The following is a 16976-nucleotide window of genomic DNA, read 5'->3' as shown; positions in this document are numbered from 1 at the left end:
CAAAGATACATTCACACCACCCTCATTAAATTTTGAAGATAACTGGCCATTCTGGTATTTCTCTTGGCATTATCCCACCTTGCCAGCAAATGCTTCCATCTGTTCTACAAGGAGACAAAGTTTTGGTCAGATGTCTCTCAGTAACCCTATGCAGAATTTCTCTTCCTCATTGTGTGCAGATGGCTGTGCTATCTCGTATATCTGACAGAGGGCTGAAAGCTGCATCTGTCTGCAGTTTGTCAGTTGGCTGGAGCTTCTCTGAGATGTTAAAACCTTACCTCAAATATTTAACTGCAACTGGTGTTTATTTTGCCAGCAAATCCTCTAAGTTTAGGCCTGAGTATTTGAATGCAAAGTAACTTGACAAGCAACCTGTTCTCAATAGTAACTTCAACATCTCAGCCACAAATACAAAAAGCCTTCCTTAGGCATGACAAGAATGGTGTGATCCAAAACACGCCTCAGAGAAACAGGCAGGGAAAACATAAAAGAGGAACAGAATGCAGGCCTTCATACTGAACTACTTAAGAAATCAGCACTGAAAAAAATGGCAAACTGCACCTTATTCCGAGGTACTTTAATTCTGTGGCAATCTAATACAGGTAGATGCTATTTTATTCCAAAGTACCTGAACAATCAGATCACAGCCACAGAAGGTGAAATCTGGAGTGTCCATCAGGTTAATCAGCAACTGACTCTAATGTTTAGGTGGTGCTCTTTATGTACTGGAGACAGGTCAGAGGTACAACAATTCTCCAACACAGTAAGCATGTCCTTACCTCACTTTGTTAGGCTAAGATTTAAAAAAAAAAAAAAAAAAAGGGTGGGGTGTGTGTGTCACATACGGCTTTGTCATAGTCATCATTGGATATGAACAAATGAGCATCTTTGAGGCAGTTCTCCATGTTTCATTTAGGCATATCTCTTCCAAAAGGGAAGAGCTGAGCTGGGAAAGGCAGAACATAAATATAAGGATCATCCAAACTTGTCATTAGCGATATTTGGAGAACACAATTATGAACAGGGCCTTCAAAGCTGAACTGTACTGAGGTGTGTAGCTAGGTGATCTCACCTCTGTGGTTTTCTCATAGACCCGCACACTTGATAGAAGAATGAAACATGCAGCTGACAGTTTGCAAACATGAATCAGTCATCTGCCCCCAAGTACAGGAAGATACTGAAGTTGTTATGATTTAACTAAACACAAACCGTTTCAAGTGCTTCACCCACATGTAGACATGCTTCCTGTTATTCCCAAAGAGTGCAATTTTTTCAGTTTTCCAAAACAAAGGATAGGAACATTCTGCTATCGGTCCTCACCACTAAAAATATAGACTACAGCTGGAGCCGCCTACAGGCACTTCCTTTCTTTATTCTGCAGCATAAATTCCTTACAGAGAATTCTTGTTTAGGACTCACTAGAGCAGAATGAAGCAACGCTTACGTAGGTTCCCTACCGCCACCTCCTTTTAGCCACTATTTCCCATCAGTCAAGTGGATAAACAGTTAAATGCAGTCCTTTGGACAGTCAGCGCCACATCAGGAATTAAAACACGAGAAAGCTAGGGAGCAAGAGTCAACAAAACACTCATCTTACTGATCACCACTTCTCATTTAGAGACATGCTGTCTCCTTTTGATAAAATCTGGGTCCAGCAGAGATTTATTTCTTTCTGTTCCAGCCTGCTTTCAAAGTCCCTAGCATGGCCTTTAATTCTCTTTCCAACTTCCACATGCAAAAATATCCTCTATGCACTTTGCATTCTTCAGAGTGCTCTCAAAGAAAGCCCCTGATATTAATTTCAAGTGTAGAAGATAGCCCAGTGCATTAAGCAAGGATTCCTTTCTAAGCACTATATAATAATTGTCAGAGACACAGTATATTTGCTCTGGTCCTGTTGCATACATTCCCTGGGATGTTTGTTTGATGTACTGTAACATTAACTGCTCAGTCTTCTGTTTTAAAATCTACCTCAACTAAATTAATCCCAGGAAATGCAAGAGGAGGGAAGAAAAGGGCTATCAACACATGTGCTGGAGAAAAAAAAAAAAACAGCACACAACAGACTTATTCATACTCGAGTGGATCTCATATTCCATCATGTTGGACTGTGCTAATCAAGAGCAGGAGTTTATGGTAACTTTTCTTATATTCACCATGTACAGTAAAACTACAAAGCTTTCTTTCATAAGTGACAGCTAGTCAATGTTTAAAAAAGTCTGCTAAGTCCTACAGGGGGAAAGTGCCAAACCAAAACGTTTCCCTTACTCTTTGCAAAGCTGCCACTTGTGTCCTCTGTGCCCAGGGGCTCGGGAAGAAAGCCAGTGGCTCGCATCAGGCTAGAGGTTATCCATCAGCAGCCTGCTGCTCTGTCAGCATTCCAGCTATCAAAAGCACCCTCTGAGGTTTTCGCAATTCGTGTATCCTCCCCAGCCTTCTATGGAATCCCAGCGCTGTTACCAGTAAGGACAGCTTTGCCTTGCTCTTCATCCCCTCTCCCCCAAGCTACACACAGGGTAGTTTGCCTCTCTGATGTGACCTTACAAAACCAGCTCAGAACAGTCAACGATTCTCATCCTTCTCGTCTTCCACAAAAACAGATTTCCAGCACCCTTCACTGCTGAGGGGAGAGGAGAGGATGTACGGCTGCCATATTCTAAGTAGAGATCTGCTGTGAAACACTTGCCCAACGCCATCCAAATCCCATATCCTCCCCCAAGCAACTCTGAAGACTTCATGGAAACCCTGTAAATTGCAAATATTGACTTACGTATTGCACACTGCCATGGTCTGACATGACTCTCCTGTACAGAATTCTGAGATTGTACTATACTGTAAGTTGATGTGATGAAAGAAAGTTGTTGCTGAAAAATAAACACAAAGGAAAGAAATTCAGAAGTAAAATACTTTCCAACACTGGTTATCCTCCAGACAATTATTTAAATAGAGCAAGTGAAGTGACCTCAGAGTCTAGAGCTTGCATACAAATTTAAACATGATTTAGCTAAATTAGTCTAATTATGAACTGCAAAACAAAGAGGTACACGGAATGAAAGCTCTTGTTTTGATTTAAGATGAAAGCACCATGATGCATCAGCTCTTATTACTCACTAAGCAGCAAGACTGGAAAGTATCTCCGTCATCAGCCTCACCTTTACAGTAGAATACTCTACTACAAGCTGAAGGCAAACAATTTGCTACGTTCTTTTGAAGTCAGACTTAAAATGTACAGTGGCTAGAAAACACCATTAATAGTTCTCATGACATACCTCCTTTAAAAAAAAACCAGCATGAAAACTAGTACACTTCTACTTTTTAAAAATCTCCTGAGATAATTTAACATCTTAATACTCCTCAGGGGGCACCTCACTTTTTCTTAATGATTCTCTGTAAACTTTCCTAGTTTAAAGTAGTTTCTTGCTACTACCACATACTGTTGAAAACATAAACAAGATGGGGTCATAGCTGCAGCTTAGGACTGGCAGATGAAGCAGAAGCGCAGGAAAGTATTGTCAATCAGAACTGAGATACGCAGATACAGCATTCAGTCACAGTAGTCAATCAACATCTCTGAGTTCCAGCTTGACTACCGTTTAAATTCACAGAAATTCCACCAAGGCTTGGAAGGATTAAGGAGAAGAAATCCAACCAAAAGTCTTCAAAACTTCTGGCTTTAAGCATAACTTGCTTATTAAACTACCATTTTTAGGACTTCTGAAAGATCAATAGCTTGAGTCAGAAACATGCTGAACCAGCCGGTTTAGCAAATAGTCAAAGGGAATCTGATGGTCCTCAAAAGAGCATCAAAAACTTTAATGCCCTTAGTGCCACAGCAAGGGAGTTGGAAGGGAGAAACACATCAAGGCTTCCATGCTGTTGAGCACAGTTGGTTTGTACATAGGACAGCTTAATTACTATTCAAGGTATAATGACATGCATTGTAAGCATAAATAGTCACTGAGTCTTTTTCTAAGCACTGAAAAAGTAAAAAGAAACCGAGTGAATGAATGCCTTCTTGAGTGTGAACAGCAAGCACAGAGCTGTACCGTCACAATACTCACTGTTGCTGGCTAGCCACTCGTTGAGGTCTATTTCTCGTGGTAACATCACTAGCTCCTTAAATTCAAAGTCAGTAATTCTGGATTTTGTGTATTCTGGCTCTAGGTAAAGTTTCTTCTCTTCAGGTGCTGGCTTTTTACCGTTTGGCTTTCCCTTGGACTTCCTGCAAGAGATTAAAAAGGGAGAAGAAAGGTTACCTTTACTGTTGATGAACAGCTACAGAAACCTGAAAGAAGCTGATTTATCCAAACTCCTGTATTTGTGTTTACACTGCTCCTCCTGCCTTCCCTCCCCTTAGCTTCATTTTTCTTTTATTAAAGCAAAAGATAGTTTCTTTAAAAGCATATTTGAACAGTCACTTTTTTCAAGTAACACTGAAAGTTTTGAATGGCATTAAGAAACTCGAGACTGAGCTGCTCCATCTCCATTGCCCTTCTGTCAGTTTAGATTGCAAATTATTGGGAGAGTGACAGTCTCCCGACGTCTGTGAACAGCCGTGACAGCAGAATGGCACCGTGCCTGAAGGACCTACTCTGATGCAAGTACATGAACAATCTGCTGCATCATACAGTTAACTGTCACCTGCAAAATGGGCGTTTGAGGGACAGTAAAAGCGGACCGCTGCAAGAAGATAGCTCTCAGCTGGGAAAATGCTCTTTCCACACAATGCTGGCACTGCTCATTCCTCAAGGCATTCCTCGTTACTCCAGCCCTACGTCCTCTGAGATAGCAGAAGCCTTCTGGAAGCGAGCATCTGTGACTCCAGCTAGCAGCACTGGTAGCTACAAGAACACCTGCTTTCTCAGCTCGCAGGATACTTGTGACAGAAAGATCAACGTTCTTTTTTTTTTTCCCCTGAAAATCCTTTAAAATTCAATGCATTATGAAATAACCTTCCATTTGGATTTATAAAAGCAGACAAATCACATTCCATAAAATGCATTTATCTCCATGGCATGTTGTGACTTTTTATCTGCCATTTCTAAAGCGTTTGTTGTTACCACTAGAGTTTTCCTCCCAACCTGTTTTTAACATCCTCAAACTAGACTCAACCCAATCCATATTCCTGGGTCAGGAGTTCAGTAAGGACTTCTAAGGATGGCTGGTGGGTCTGCACTTTGGTCTTTTAGGCTTCTGTGGTCAAACAGCTGCATATCCATGTGTTTCTACAGTTAAAAAAATACACCTAACCAGAGACAGAAGATGTATTTAATGGTGAGGGACAAGTGCAGTAAGGCAATACTTGCTATGCGTTATCACATTAATACAAGAAGGAGATACGTGGATTTTTTTAATGTCAGGTTTTCTTGGTTAAAGAGGTTTTTTAGGATCTGTAAAACCAAGACAAGCCCACCACTGCATGATGACAGTGTTAAGTTTGCTGTTAAAACTCATCTAGATCCCATCCAGAGGAAACTGACCTTGCGTTCTGGCTCTTAACACACTAAATAATCTTCCAACTGTGCCCCTATCTGAGATACGCGCAGGCTTGATTTTTGCTGTGAGGATGGGATGCACATCCTTCCTGGAAGGGCATTTGAAGTGTCAATGCTTTCCCCAAATAAAGTATGATTATTCGTATTTCTCTCTTTATGGGCTCTTTACTAATCTGTTCGTTAAACCCATCTTCACAATGAGTCATTGTCCACATCGTCAGCACTGCAGTAAGGAGAGGCCGAGATTCGCCTTCCACAAGAAAGGAACACCATAGCTTACTACAGCTCACTCACCAGCACTGCCACTGTTTACTATCTTGAACTTGCATTGAATCTCGTCATACTTCTCTCTAACCAGTAAATTAAGACTAGAGGGACTTCAAGACTTCAGGAAGGCCATCATCAAGGAAAACTTAGTGACAGCAGCAGGATATAGACTTAAACTCTCACAATATAATTACAAACCACAGATGTGCGGAAAGCACTCTAGGAGGTCTCCGGTAGGGAAAAGATGGTCACACCTTATTTCCATTTGTTAATGAGAAAGGTGGATTTCGTGGTTAGAGAGAAGACGCCTGTGACATAGAACGTCTTTTTAAAGAATACAAATACAGTAGGAGAATACACTAAACCCAGTATATATGAAGATTAATTTAGCATGTAGCTACTCTTGCACATTTCCTGCCATCCCCTTTTTCCCCAGCAGTGCATTCCAATTCAAATGAATCCTGCGAGATTTGTTCCTTGCATTTATTTAATGAAGTAACCTGGATTAATTCTCATAGCTGCTCCACAAAGGGACGTTTTAGGACATGCGAAGTCAGATGTTCCTCAGTGCAAGGCTCTTAATACAGAGGGGCTGCTCAGTTTGACCAACAGCTCCTGGGTGTCAGATAACTATTCTTGTCTTTAAACCCTTAAGCTTGCTAGATCTCATTTGAACCTCACCATGTAAAAATAAGAAAGAAAAGTCCATGAAAGCAGAACTGCAGGAGGGCCTTAAAGGGATTTAAAGAAGTTATGAAAGATATACTTAATTTATGCTCGGGCTTGAGATTTTTCAGGTTTTCACAGAACTTGAGATGATAGTCAAGGAAAATGTAATAGCATAAAATAATAGTCTCGTCGTATAGTCTGTAACCTGACTTTATAGCAGATGAAGCAACATGTTTGACCTCTTCCTTTTGCAGGAATACCATGTTAAGACTTGAAACTACCTTATCCTGACAGTCAACAGCATAAATCCAGTTGAAACCATGCACTTGGCCCTGAGCTAGTAAAAAATACTCCAGGCCACTGATTTGCTTAATTCCTAGTACAGGCTGCCTTACTCCTACGCTGCTGAAACCAAGCCTGGCACGCTCCATACAGCACCTTCTTACCTGCTGGGCCTCTTGACAAACAATATTAAGGTCTATTCAGAATATACTGTTAAGGGTTTTTTTCAGCTGGTTGGGTTTAGTGGTTTGGGGGGTTGTTTTGAGGGGGCAGGATTCAGGCATTCAAGGAGAAGTTGACTTTTAAAGAAAATTAAGTTCCAGTAACAATCATGCAGAAAATACCTTCAGCTTCACAGACTGGTTCAACAAACCGCATTAATCACACTTGGGGAGAAGAGTTATCAGTGAGTAGTAGTTTGGATAGAAAAGAGTTTGTGTCTTTGCTTTACTTCAGTATATTTAAACCAAGGGCCCCAGGTTAGGGCTGTGCCACGTCAGCTAAGAGCCATCTTCTGAGAGAAGGAGGAGGAGGAGGGGAGAGAGACGAAGACGTCAGTCTGTCATAGAGCCAGGCTGTGGAGGGAAACCATAGAAGGAAGCCAGACATACGAGGCTGAGGCAAGCCTTCCATTGAATAGAAACAGATAGTGTGTACCTCGTTCTCACTTCAGCATCTTCTCCTCATTTCAAGAAAAGAAACAAAAATTCAACACTAAATATATTTCACAAGTTTGCTAATGCAAATGCCTATACGTTGTCCTTTTACAAAAACCAAACCCCCTCATTTCCAAACAAATGTCAGTCTCTGTTAGATTAGTACATGCAGCCACTTTGCATCTTTTCAACAGATTGTGTAAGTCTTTCCACAACTGCCTTGTGCTGGAACTGGAGTATTTCAAACAGAAGCTTCCTGAAAGATCCCATTCTCTGCCCCTTTCCAAAGTTGTGGCTCGGTTTAAAAAAGGACCTGATTCATGGGTATCATCACTGAACCTGCAAAATGCCCATAATCACTGAAACCTGAATGTCAAATCACCATGTGCAGTATAAACTTTTCTAACCTTTTGCAGCTGCTGAGAGCTAACGCAAGACCAGAGAAATTGTTTCTACCATCAGATTTTCATGACCTGCATGTACGCCATTTGCATACTATGCAGTCCAAATATTTTAAGTACAAACTAAAAAAAAATCCAGTCTTAAAAACATCAAGTTTTAAATTGGACCACACATCTTTCCTCAATTAGGCAGAACTGATGTTACAAAGTCAGGCTTACTCGTATTAATTGAGTCATGTTCAGTCTAGGCTGTAAAACTGTGGATTTAGTTTGGAAACTGTCAATACTAGTCAATACTAAAGCATTTTCTTTATAGACTTACCAAGCTGGAGCATACTGCAGTACGGAGAAAACAGTTTTAGAAACATGATTACCTATGATTAAGGATCAACAAATAACAGTTCCATGTTCTAGCTAAACCAAAGCTCATACATTCGCAATTACCAGCGTGATGTTTAGAAGTTAGCTTCCTTCCTTCTGCTCTCCCCTACCTCAAAGTTCAGTGTTGCTTCAAAGACTTGTAAGAAAACACCATCTACCTGGAACCAACTCCAAATGTGCAAAGCGAAGCATCCATTATTTCCTTTGCTGTGAGCTGTTCAAGATGCCTTCCTCAATTTTTCATTTTACGTTTAAAGCACACAAATATGAAAAATTGTGTGTAGCCATTTCTGCGATGTCTCAGAACACTCTTATAAGTGAAGACTATAGCAGTGAGCATAAAGCCTCACATTCAGCAACAGCTCATTCAGCCTGCTTTCAATGAAAGGAAAAGTGACAAGAACAGTAGAGTTTTACTATTCTATTGAGGAAACACCAAAATTCATGACCTGTAGATGATTACTTACTGGAAAACATAACTAAATGTCATATGAAACCACAAAAAGGGCAGTACCTTTCAAAACACTGCCATAGGCACCCTAAAGCAAACCAAAGTCCTGATTCATGTTTCCCTGTGTCTTTCTTAAAAAAATAAGAGAATTGTGCTAAATGTGTCTTAACACGTCCATGTCAGATCAACTGTATCTCCAAAGCAGCTGGAGGAATAGCTGTTATGCAGCAGTTTGGTGAAGGTCTGTGAAGAGGTTAGACCAAAACCTGTCTATCAGTGCTTAACTACTAATTAAAGAAAGAAACATCTTTAGGGAGTCCAAGGGTTTTTTTGACAGGCAAACCAGAGTACAACCTAATTCTTCAGATAGCTCCCAGGATACGTTTGCGTTTGTTTGGTTTTAGGCACTCAATTGAATATGATGCCCCAGGCCAAGTCACACCCACGAATAAGTTTCAGGGAGGGAAAAGTGATGGGAGATGGCAGAAGAGAGGTCACTTGTCTGAAGTCTTAGAAGAAGGTTCAGCAAACGGGCTCCAGCCAAAGACAGTACATTCACTAATGCTTCTAACAGGGCTTCCATACTCAACCTCATGTTCAGCTGAGGAAACGCAGCAGCTGGAAGTTTGCCTGGATTTCACTGGAGGAAGAGATGTATAAGACACTCCACCAAGTGACAGGCCCACTGGGCTGCGATGATTTTTTTTCCCCTGGTCTAACTGCTTTGTTAAGATCAAGTAAAACTGCCAATTTCCCACCTTGTTTTCTTATCCCATCTCAGTTAATAAAGATACTCCTCTCATTTCCTTCTTGATCAGATGCCCTGTAGTTTCTTGGTTTTAAAGAACCCACACTTTGGAGCATCTTCAAAGCACCATCCAGGTAGTAATTTAATTTTAAAACCATACGAGGAAAGTATTATTCCCATTTCATAGCAGAAAATGGCTGTAAGGTTCAAAGTTTATTCATGGTACAAGTACTAAAGATGTGCTTCAGTTTAAACTGATATAGTTAGTTTGGAAAGAAGTATGTGTGAAGCAATCTGATTCAGCTGAAGAAGCATCAAAGACACAAAGTCCACCACGTGGACATGCTTCACAACCTGATGTAGTTCACACCACTTTGGAATTGCACCAGGCACACATGGGTTTGGTCATGAGAATCTGCTTTATTACAAGACTGATCACACAGAGGGAATACTAGGGATTTATTACATGACAAACTTCCCTAAACTGATCGTGTAATTTAAGATTATCTCTACCAATTCAGGATTCCTTTTTTCCAGACGTAACCAGCACAGCTATAATAATTCCTTGCTGTCTCCAGCAAGCTGTGCAGTTTCTTAGACTGCATCTGAAGCTGAAATCTCTTCAAGGACAAATGATGATGCTTCAATCACCATCTCCTACCCTTCACACCCAACTAACTGCCCTCAGGGTGAGTGGCTGTTTATTTTTTCTTTTTTAAATACAAGTAATCAGTGGCTTTTCTCTTTTTAATGTGGCATATTAAAGTGGTTTTAGTACCAGATATATGAGTAACTTTAGAAAGTTAAAAAGTTTATTAAAAAAAAACCTATAGTGAGGAGCAGAGCTGCAGGCAAAACTCCAATCATTTTGCGCCCTCTGGATCGCGCACTAGTTTCAGGTTCCAGCCAAGTCTCAAACACACTGATTTCCATTTGAAAATTGACAGAACGGGTCCAACAGGCCTTACATGGCAGATTTGTCTCTGTTTGCAAACCTCAAAACTCACAAACCATCTCAGGTCTGTGGGGACGAAAACGACCACGGATTATGAACCTTACAGGACAAAGATGCTTATTTTGTGATTAATAATATTTAATTTTTTTAGTAACTAACCCTATTTCTTACCCAAGGTTAACTGGTATAATCCTAACAATCCCCAGCAAATTTAGAAGAGAGCAAGTCTCGACCGTGACAATCCAGCTATGATGTGTTCAGTGTTGCTGAGAGCCCCATGGTTCATAGCAATGCACGCAAAAGTGGCACAAAAAAGAAAAATATATTTTAAGGAATATCAAAAATAAGACGCCCATAGAAATGTTATCAAATGATATTCAAAATGTCATTTAAGGTTTTGGGGGTTATTTTCAAGTAACCTTGCTTGCGCTTTATAATTTATATGGTCACAATGTGGAAAATTTTGGTGTTGAAGTGGTACATTCCCAACTAAAACATTTATGTGGAAAACTTACAGTCTCCAACAGAAACACCATATTCCACCTCACGCAGGTGTACCTCTACACTACCAGCTACCGGATATATCAAACTATCTTGGGCCTTTGATTTTCATCCTGTCATTTTTTCCTTTCTTTTTCAAGTGTCATGTTTTAAAATATCCTCCACTGATGAAGTATTATAGGGTGAAGTGCTCCTGCCAAAACCTACTTTCTTGGTAATCTGAGGATGGGGGTTAGCTTCTTAAAACATAAGCCAACACAGAATTAGAGAGGCAGGAAGCCAACATTTTAACAGCGTCTTTTAGGCCGATCTTTATGAACGCTTTCATGTTTTTATAATTTCCAGTGAATATGGGTTTATAATTCAAAATTAAAGGTATACTGGATATTTTCAGTTTAGCTTCTCTCCTCTTCCCTTCTTTGGGTAAGGAGTCAAATGGAATATGAATGGAACAGAAATGGGAATAAAACACATTAAAGGAAAAAAATTTAACATGCAATTTCGCTCCCTCTAATGTACTCCTTTTGTAGAGGGGAAAAGGTTTAGATTGGCTATTAGGAAAAATTTCTTCACTGAAAGGGTTGTCAAGCACTGGCACAGGCTGCCCAGCGAAGTGGCTGAGTTGCCCTCCCTGGAGGTATTTAAAAGACATGTAGATGTGGTGCTGAGGGACATGGTTTAGTGGTAACTTGGCAGTGCCAGGTTAACGGTGGACTTCATGATCTTAAAGGTCTCTTCTAGCCATAACGATTCTATGAAAAACCCAAAGATTTCAGCCATCCACAGAAGGCTACAGCTTTGTAAAGAAAACCAGGTTAGCTGCTCGCAAATGTACTTGTTACCTTTCTGCTTTTTCTGTGGCACTTTATTAGAAGGAAGTTATCGGTTAATTTCTGGTTAGAAATGTTGTGCATAAGTATGGGAGTCCTGAACACATTCATAGCAGGAAGGAAACAGTTTTATGAGCTAAAATTTATGAGTCCTAGTGACAAACTCCCACCAAGAACAATGAAGAAGCAGGTTATGCCAGTTTTTACAGGACAGGAACAAGCTCATGAAGGCTGTCTGGTTTCCTACTCCAGCAGCCCACGGTCTTTTCTCCTCGGTTAAGTACAAGGACTGGAAGCTTAGAGGCGCTAGGCTGCTTAAAAATCACTTCTTGGTAATTCAATGCCTTTATTTATTTGTACAGCAAGCAAGAAAAGGGAAATAACTTTCATTTGAACATCAGTAGAGCTGCCCTTCCTTTGAGAAAAAGCAACAGATGATATTGTATTTCCCTCTTTAAAACTGTACAAGATTAGGATCTCTGTGGAGATTTTCCTGCAATCCCATGTCCTGTTTTAACCCTGATCGCTGCTAAGCCTTTAGCTGAAAATGCCCCGTGACAGCACACCCACAACACAAATCCTGGATATACACGTTCAGGATTGGGAAAGAAGAGAAAAGAACATCAGCAGGGGAAGGGAAGCTGTGTAAGGTATTGGAAAGCAAGCCCAAATCCCACAGCAGCATACAGTGCAATTGTTCACGGATTGCTGTGGTCAGACCATGTCTCCAGGGCCTGGGGAAGGGAAGGAGACTAAGCTTTTTAAGACGGTCTCCATTCTGATTTCCTCTCGCCCCAGGTCTCGTGACAGACCCCTCTGACCTCAGTTTCATTCTTCCCCTCCTGCCCTGGGTGAGCTCCAGGGCTCGGCTGCTGCGCAGGTCTAAGGGGGCTGCGTAGAATAAAATGCGTTTGGCAGCATTTCTGGCCCCGCTTCTTCATTTTTGTTCTGTTTTTAAAAGTTACTAATAGTTTATTTAGGAGGAGGAGGAAAGAAGAATGTGCCCTACATGCCAGGGAAACTTTTTCTTCTGGATTCTCAGAGTGGCTCTTTGCCTTAAAAGGGAATCTTTGCTTGGCCTCCGGATGCTCTGCTGTAAACAGTCGGTGCCAAGGCATGGCAGGCATGTTAAGGATGACAAGTGCCATAACATTAGTTCATAATGTTGCTTCTCAACAGAAAACCCAAACATTCTGCAGGGTCAAAGTGAGTTCCAGCTGGTGCTGCTGGCAAAGCAAGGAGAACATGGGGCACCTGCACACACTATGGCCCTGTGGTACATCAGGCCTTTCCCTTCCCTTTTGTAGGGCCAACCTACTGGTGAAGAGTCTAGAGCACAGGTCTTATGAGGAGCAGCTGAGGGAACTGGGGTTGTTTAGCCTGGAGAAAAGGAGGCTGAGGGGAGATTTTATTGCTCTATACAACTACCTGAAAGGAGGCTGTAGAGGTCAGGCTCTTTTCCCAGGTAAAAAGCGATAACACAAGAGGAAATGGCCTCAAGTTGCACCAAGGGAGGTTTAGGATGGATATTAGGAAAAATTTCTTCACAGAAAGGGTTGTCAAGCATTGGAACAGGCTGCCCAGGGAAGTGGCTGAGGCACCATCCCTGGAGGTGTTTAAAAGCTGTGTAGATGTGGCGCTGAGGGACATGATTTAGTAGTGGACGTGGCAGTGTTAGGTTTACAGTTGGACTTGACCTTAATTAAAGGTCTTTTCCAACCTAAATTATTCTATGATTCTACTTCTCTCCCTCCTTCTCTCTTCCCTTGAACGTCACCTCCCAGCGCTAGCTCAGTGTTTGCCATGCTGTTTGCCTGTAGTGGCACGTCAGCTGCACGTTAATTGCTTTTCAAAGTACAGTGCTGAAACTCCTGGGTATTTGCTGGTGGCCAGGTACCACTCCTGCTCCTTCTCTTCTGCTCAGGATGCCCCATCTTTTCTTCGATCTAGCTCTGGGAAGAATGGCTACAGAGGCAAGGCCAGGCATGTGAACAGCTCAGTTAATGCTACAAAAATGCAGAGTGCATTCTTGTGGTAAAACACGCGGGACTAGACTTTCTTTTCTTCTCTGGGCGAACCTGCCAGAACTCCTCCCCCAGACCAAGTGGAGGTATCCATCCAGCCTCTCCAGTTACCTTTGGGAGGGTCTTCTGACTGTAATCCCTGAGCTGGTCCAGGTTCCCCTCCAGTCAACATACTTGGGAGGGGGAAGTGATGTCAGATGAGAGACAAATAGGAGCCAGTGATGCAATTTAAAAGGAACCATTCACTAGTAGAAACACAGAAGATTACCTTACCCAAGTAAATACCCTGTTCTTCATTTTGAAATGTTCTCTTCTACTTTCATGCCAAAAACCTCTTATATCCAAACCAGGAGGTGCCAACACGAAGCCTCAGCAAGGTTCTTTTCTTAACCTATTTACTACAGTCCAGATTTTTGGTAATTTGGGGATTAGGGAAAAAAAAGGACACAAATCTTTCCTAATGTTTATTTTCAAGAGCTCTACGAGGAGCCAAATTAGGTCTGTGGTAAGAAAGATTCAGTAGGTCACAGATTAACAGTGTTGCAACAATTCATTTATCCAATGCTTAGAACAAACCATACAGCAGAACACTGCACCATAGGTGCCCAAGTCCCAAGCCTGTGACGGTCACGGGGTAGTGGTTCTTGGGTTTGGTTTTGTTGTTTTTCAGTTTCCAACTGTAGGTGAACTCTGGCTGTCTGACAAAGGAAGCCAAAAGCTGAGCAGAAAGAGGACAATCCCTGCTTAAGAAGGTGTCTCATAGTATATTCTCCCCTGCTTGCAACTCCTCCTCCCCTAGAACGGCACTCTCAGAGCAGACCCTGGTGCAGGGCACAAAGGGACAGGAGAGGCCATGCTACGCTAACTCTCCAGGGCATCTCTGCCCAGACATTACTGGAGTTCTGGGATTTGTCTTGTTAACATGGCAGCTCATTTTAGTCCCCAGGCACACTCACTCCAAACCCATCAGGCCATACACAACACCAAGATAAGGATGCTCCTGGATCTTTGCCTCCCTTAGAGGAAAAATGTCATTTGTATTCTAGCAACACAAATGCTTCCTCATCATCCTCCATTGTTCAATGTACTCCCATACTGCAGCTGGACAGTATGAACAGGATTCATTTCACCTAGCCAAGGATATCTGCACATGTAAATGTTTCTATCTGAATTGGCCTTTTAAAGTCAGCAGAGAGAGTTTTTTCTCTATACTGGAAAACATTTCAGTCCAAGGCAGAGGTCTATAGTATACCTTTTTTTTTTTTTTTTTTTTTAATTAAAACACACAGGCAAAGGAGAAAAGTGGCTCTCAACAGAGAGCAGACAACGGCAGAGATACCGAGCCTGATGCTGTTAGAGATGCTGCATGCTGCAGTGGGGAGATCTCCCGCACTACAGAGCCACGAGAACAAGTGATCTGCACCAAGATTTGAAAGCAAGTAAGTTTTGGGGTGGCTTTTAACACGTTTTTCACATCAAGGAAGGCAAATATAGGCCTGACAGATTTATTATTATAATATTCAGAACAGTGTTTTTTCAACTCATGATTTGAAATTTTGGAGACCAGAAAAACTGCTTGCAAAGAACAAGTAAAAACTAAAAAGAACATAATTGGCAAAAAAGTCCATTTCTCTCTTTCAAGGTTTTTAGACTATGCAAATTGAAAGAAAATGTAAGTGTACTGCAATAAAAACACAGAAATGTCTTAATTAACATATCTATTTCCTGTGTGTTTTCAGACATGTCTATTAACTTAAGCAGTGGTTTATTTATTTATTATCCTGTAATCTTCTACGGGAACACACAGAGTTATTTTGACTTCTGCATCATGATTAAATTCAAGTTCTGGCAGCAGCTGCTCCTCCTGGTTATTCTGATGCAGCCCTGTTATCTTTCTAGAAGAGCACATGCAGTACACTTTGGTCCACCTTTGTGGAGAGGGAGTTCACCACCAAAGCACATAAACCACTGAAGACACTATTTGTTATCTTCTAACCCAGTCTGTAGAGCTGGCAGATTGCAAAGCTATCTTTTTATTTCAAAACAGAGCAAATTTGATTTGGAAATCTCATGGCCTCGTAAATAGGGGATTTCACAACACCGCTTGCACAGTGTTGCTCTTCGGGATAGAGCTGTGCTTTAACTGCTGGGAATTATTTCACCATGGCAACCTGGCTTCAGCAGACTTCTTGCTATACAGCCCAAGATATACAAACGCAGACAGTCTACTCTGCTCAGAGACTACCAGGGTGCAGACAGGTTTGTCTTTGCAAGAAGCGTTTTAGTTTCCTCACTGCCTTTTTGCCTTGCAAGCTCTCTTTGTACAGCAAAAAACATTTATCTAACAATACTAACTAGTTTTAAGTACCACTATAGTCTAAAGAAAGCCTGCAACAAAGGCAATATGTTAGATATGCAGGTCAAGCTCACCACCTTACCCACATATTATGGACAGGTACATATAATACCTAATGTACTTGTAGTCTGAATTTTACAATTCTCAACTTTTAGAAGTCTACAAAAAGGTTTTAAAATATATTTTGTAACTATGCTGTGTAGTATGAAAGAAGGCAATATGGACTGCATGACAGTCCCCAAACAGTTAATGAGAATACTCACTCCCAGAGTCTGTGCTCTCAATAGATAAATATTTTTCAACATGGTGCAACATGTCAGCTTGCAGCTGAGCACAGTCATAGTTGTTGTCTCCTCAGCTCCCCAGAGGCAAGAAACAGTAAAGGACTGTCTTTTTTACTTCTGGCAGGACTGGGCAAATTACAACTATTTAGGCACAAAAAGGGTCTCGCATTGGAAGGGTAAGTTATTTTTGTTGGGAAGAGAGTGAAAACGAATTCATCACCTGCCTCGCTACCAGAGTTCCCACCTTTGAAAACGTCATCTATATGTAATCACACAGTAGGCAGGACTTCAACAGCTGAATCCTTCACATAAACACCGTCTGCTTTACATCTAAAAAGTGTGGTTTAGTAGGACAGAATAGTGCTAGGGCTTACCAGAACTGAGAGTCTACATAGAAACACTAGTAACAACATAGCTATTTAAACATCTTAGCTTTTTTGTAGGAGCTTCAGTAAACAATATAAACTGAATTAGATATATAGCATGGGAAAAAACTGTTGTTTTTACTATTCATAAGCAGTTTTGCATGCCTGCACCTGTAAACTCACTTTTAAAGCATTTGTACTAGCACACACATGTGCATCTTGTTGCATTGAAACACACAGCTGTGAGGAATTCAATTACCTACCCAGTCATTAGTTATTGAACAGGTTGGGCAAAGAAACACCTATGTGAA

The 16976-nt window shown here is 41.2% G+C and overlaps 1 protein-coding gene across 5 annotated transcripts in view; it reads right to left on the bottom strand.

Moving 5' to 3' along the window:
* The window catches only part of MOB2 (MOB kinase activator 2), a 121084-nt gene that overhangs the window by 7772 nt on the left and 96336 nt on the right, over positions 1–16976 (bottom strand). For all 5 annotated transcript variants that reach the window (XM_054197599.1, XM_054197600.1, XM_054197596.1 and 2 more), the window contains 2 exons: positions 4062–4222; positions 2771–2864 (listed from right to left, as the gene is read on the bottom strand). In XM_054197599.1, coding sequence (XP_054053574.1) covers positions 2771–2864; positions 4062–4222 — 255 coding nt within the window. The remainder of the gene's footprint in view (positions 1–2770; positions 2865–4061; positions 4223–16976) is intronic.

This window comes from Rissa tridactyla, chromosome 4 (assembly GCF_028500815.1).
Source record: "Rissa tridactyla isolate bRisTri1 chromosome 4, bRisTri1.patW.cur.20221130, whole genome shotgun sequence".
NCBI classification, from domain to species: Eukaryota; Metazoa; Chordata; class Aves; order Charadriiformes; family Laridae; genus Rissa; species Rissa tridactyla.
The sequence above is the reverse complement of the archived record's forward strand: the minus strand, read 5'-3'. Positions and strand labels throughout refer to the sequence as shown.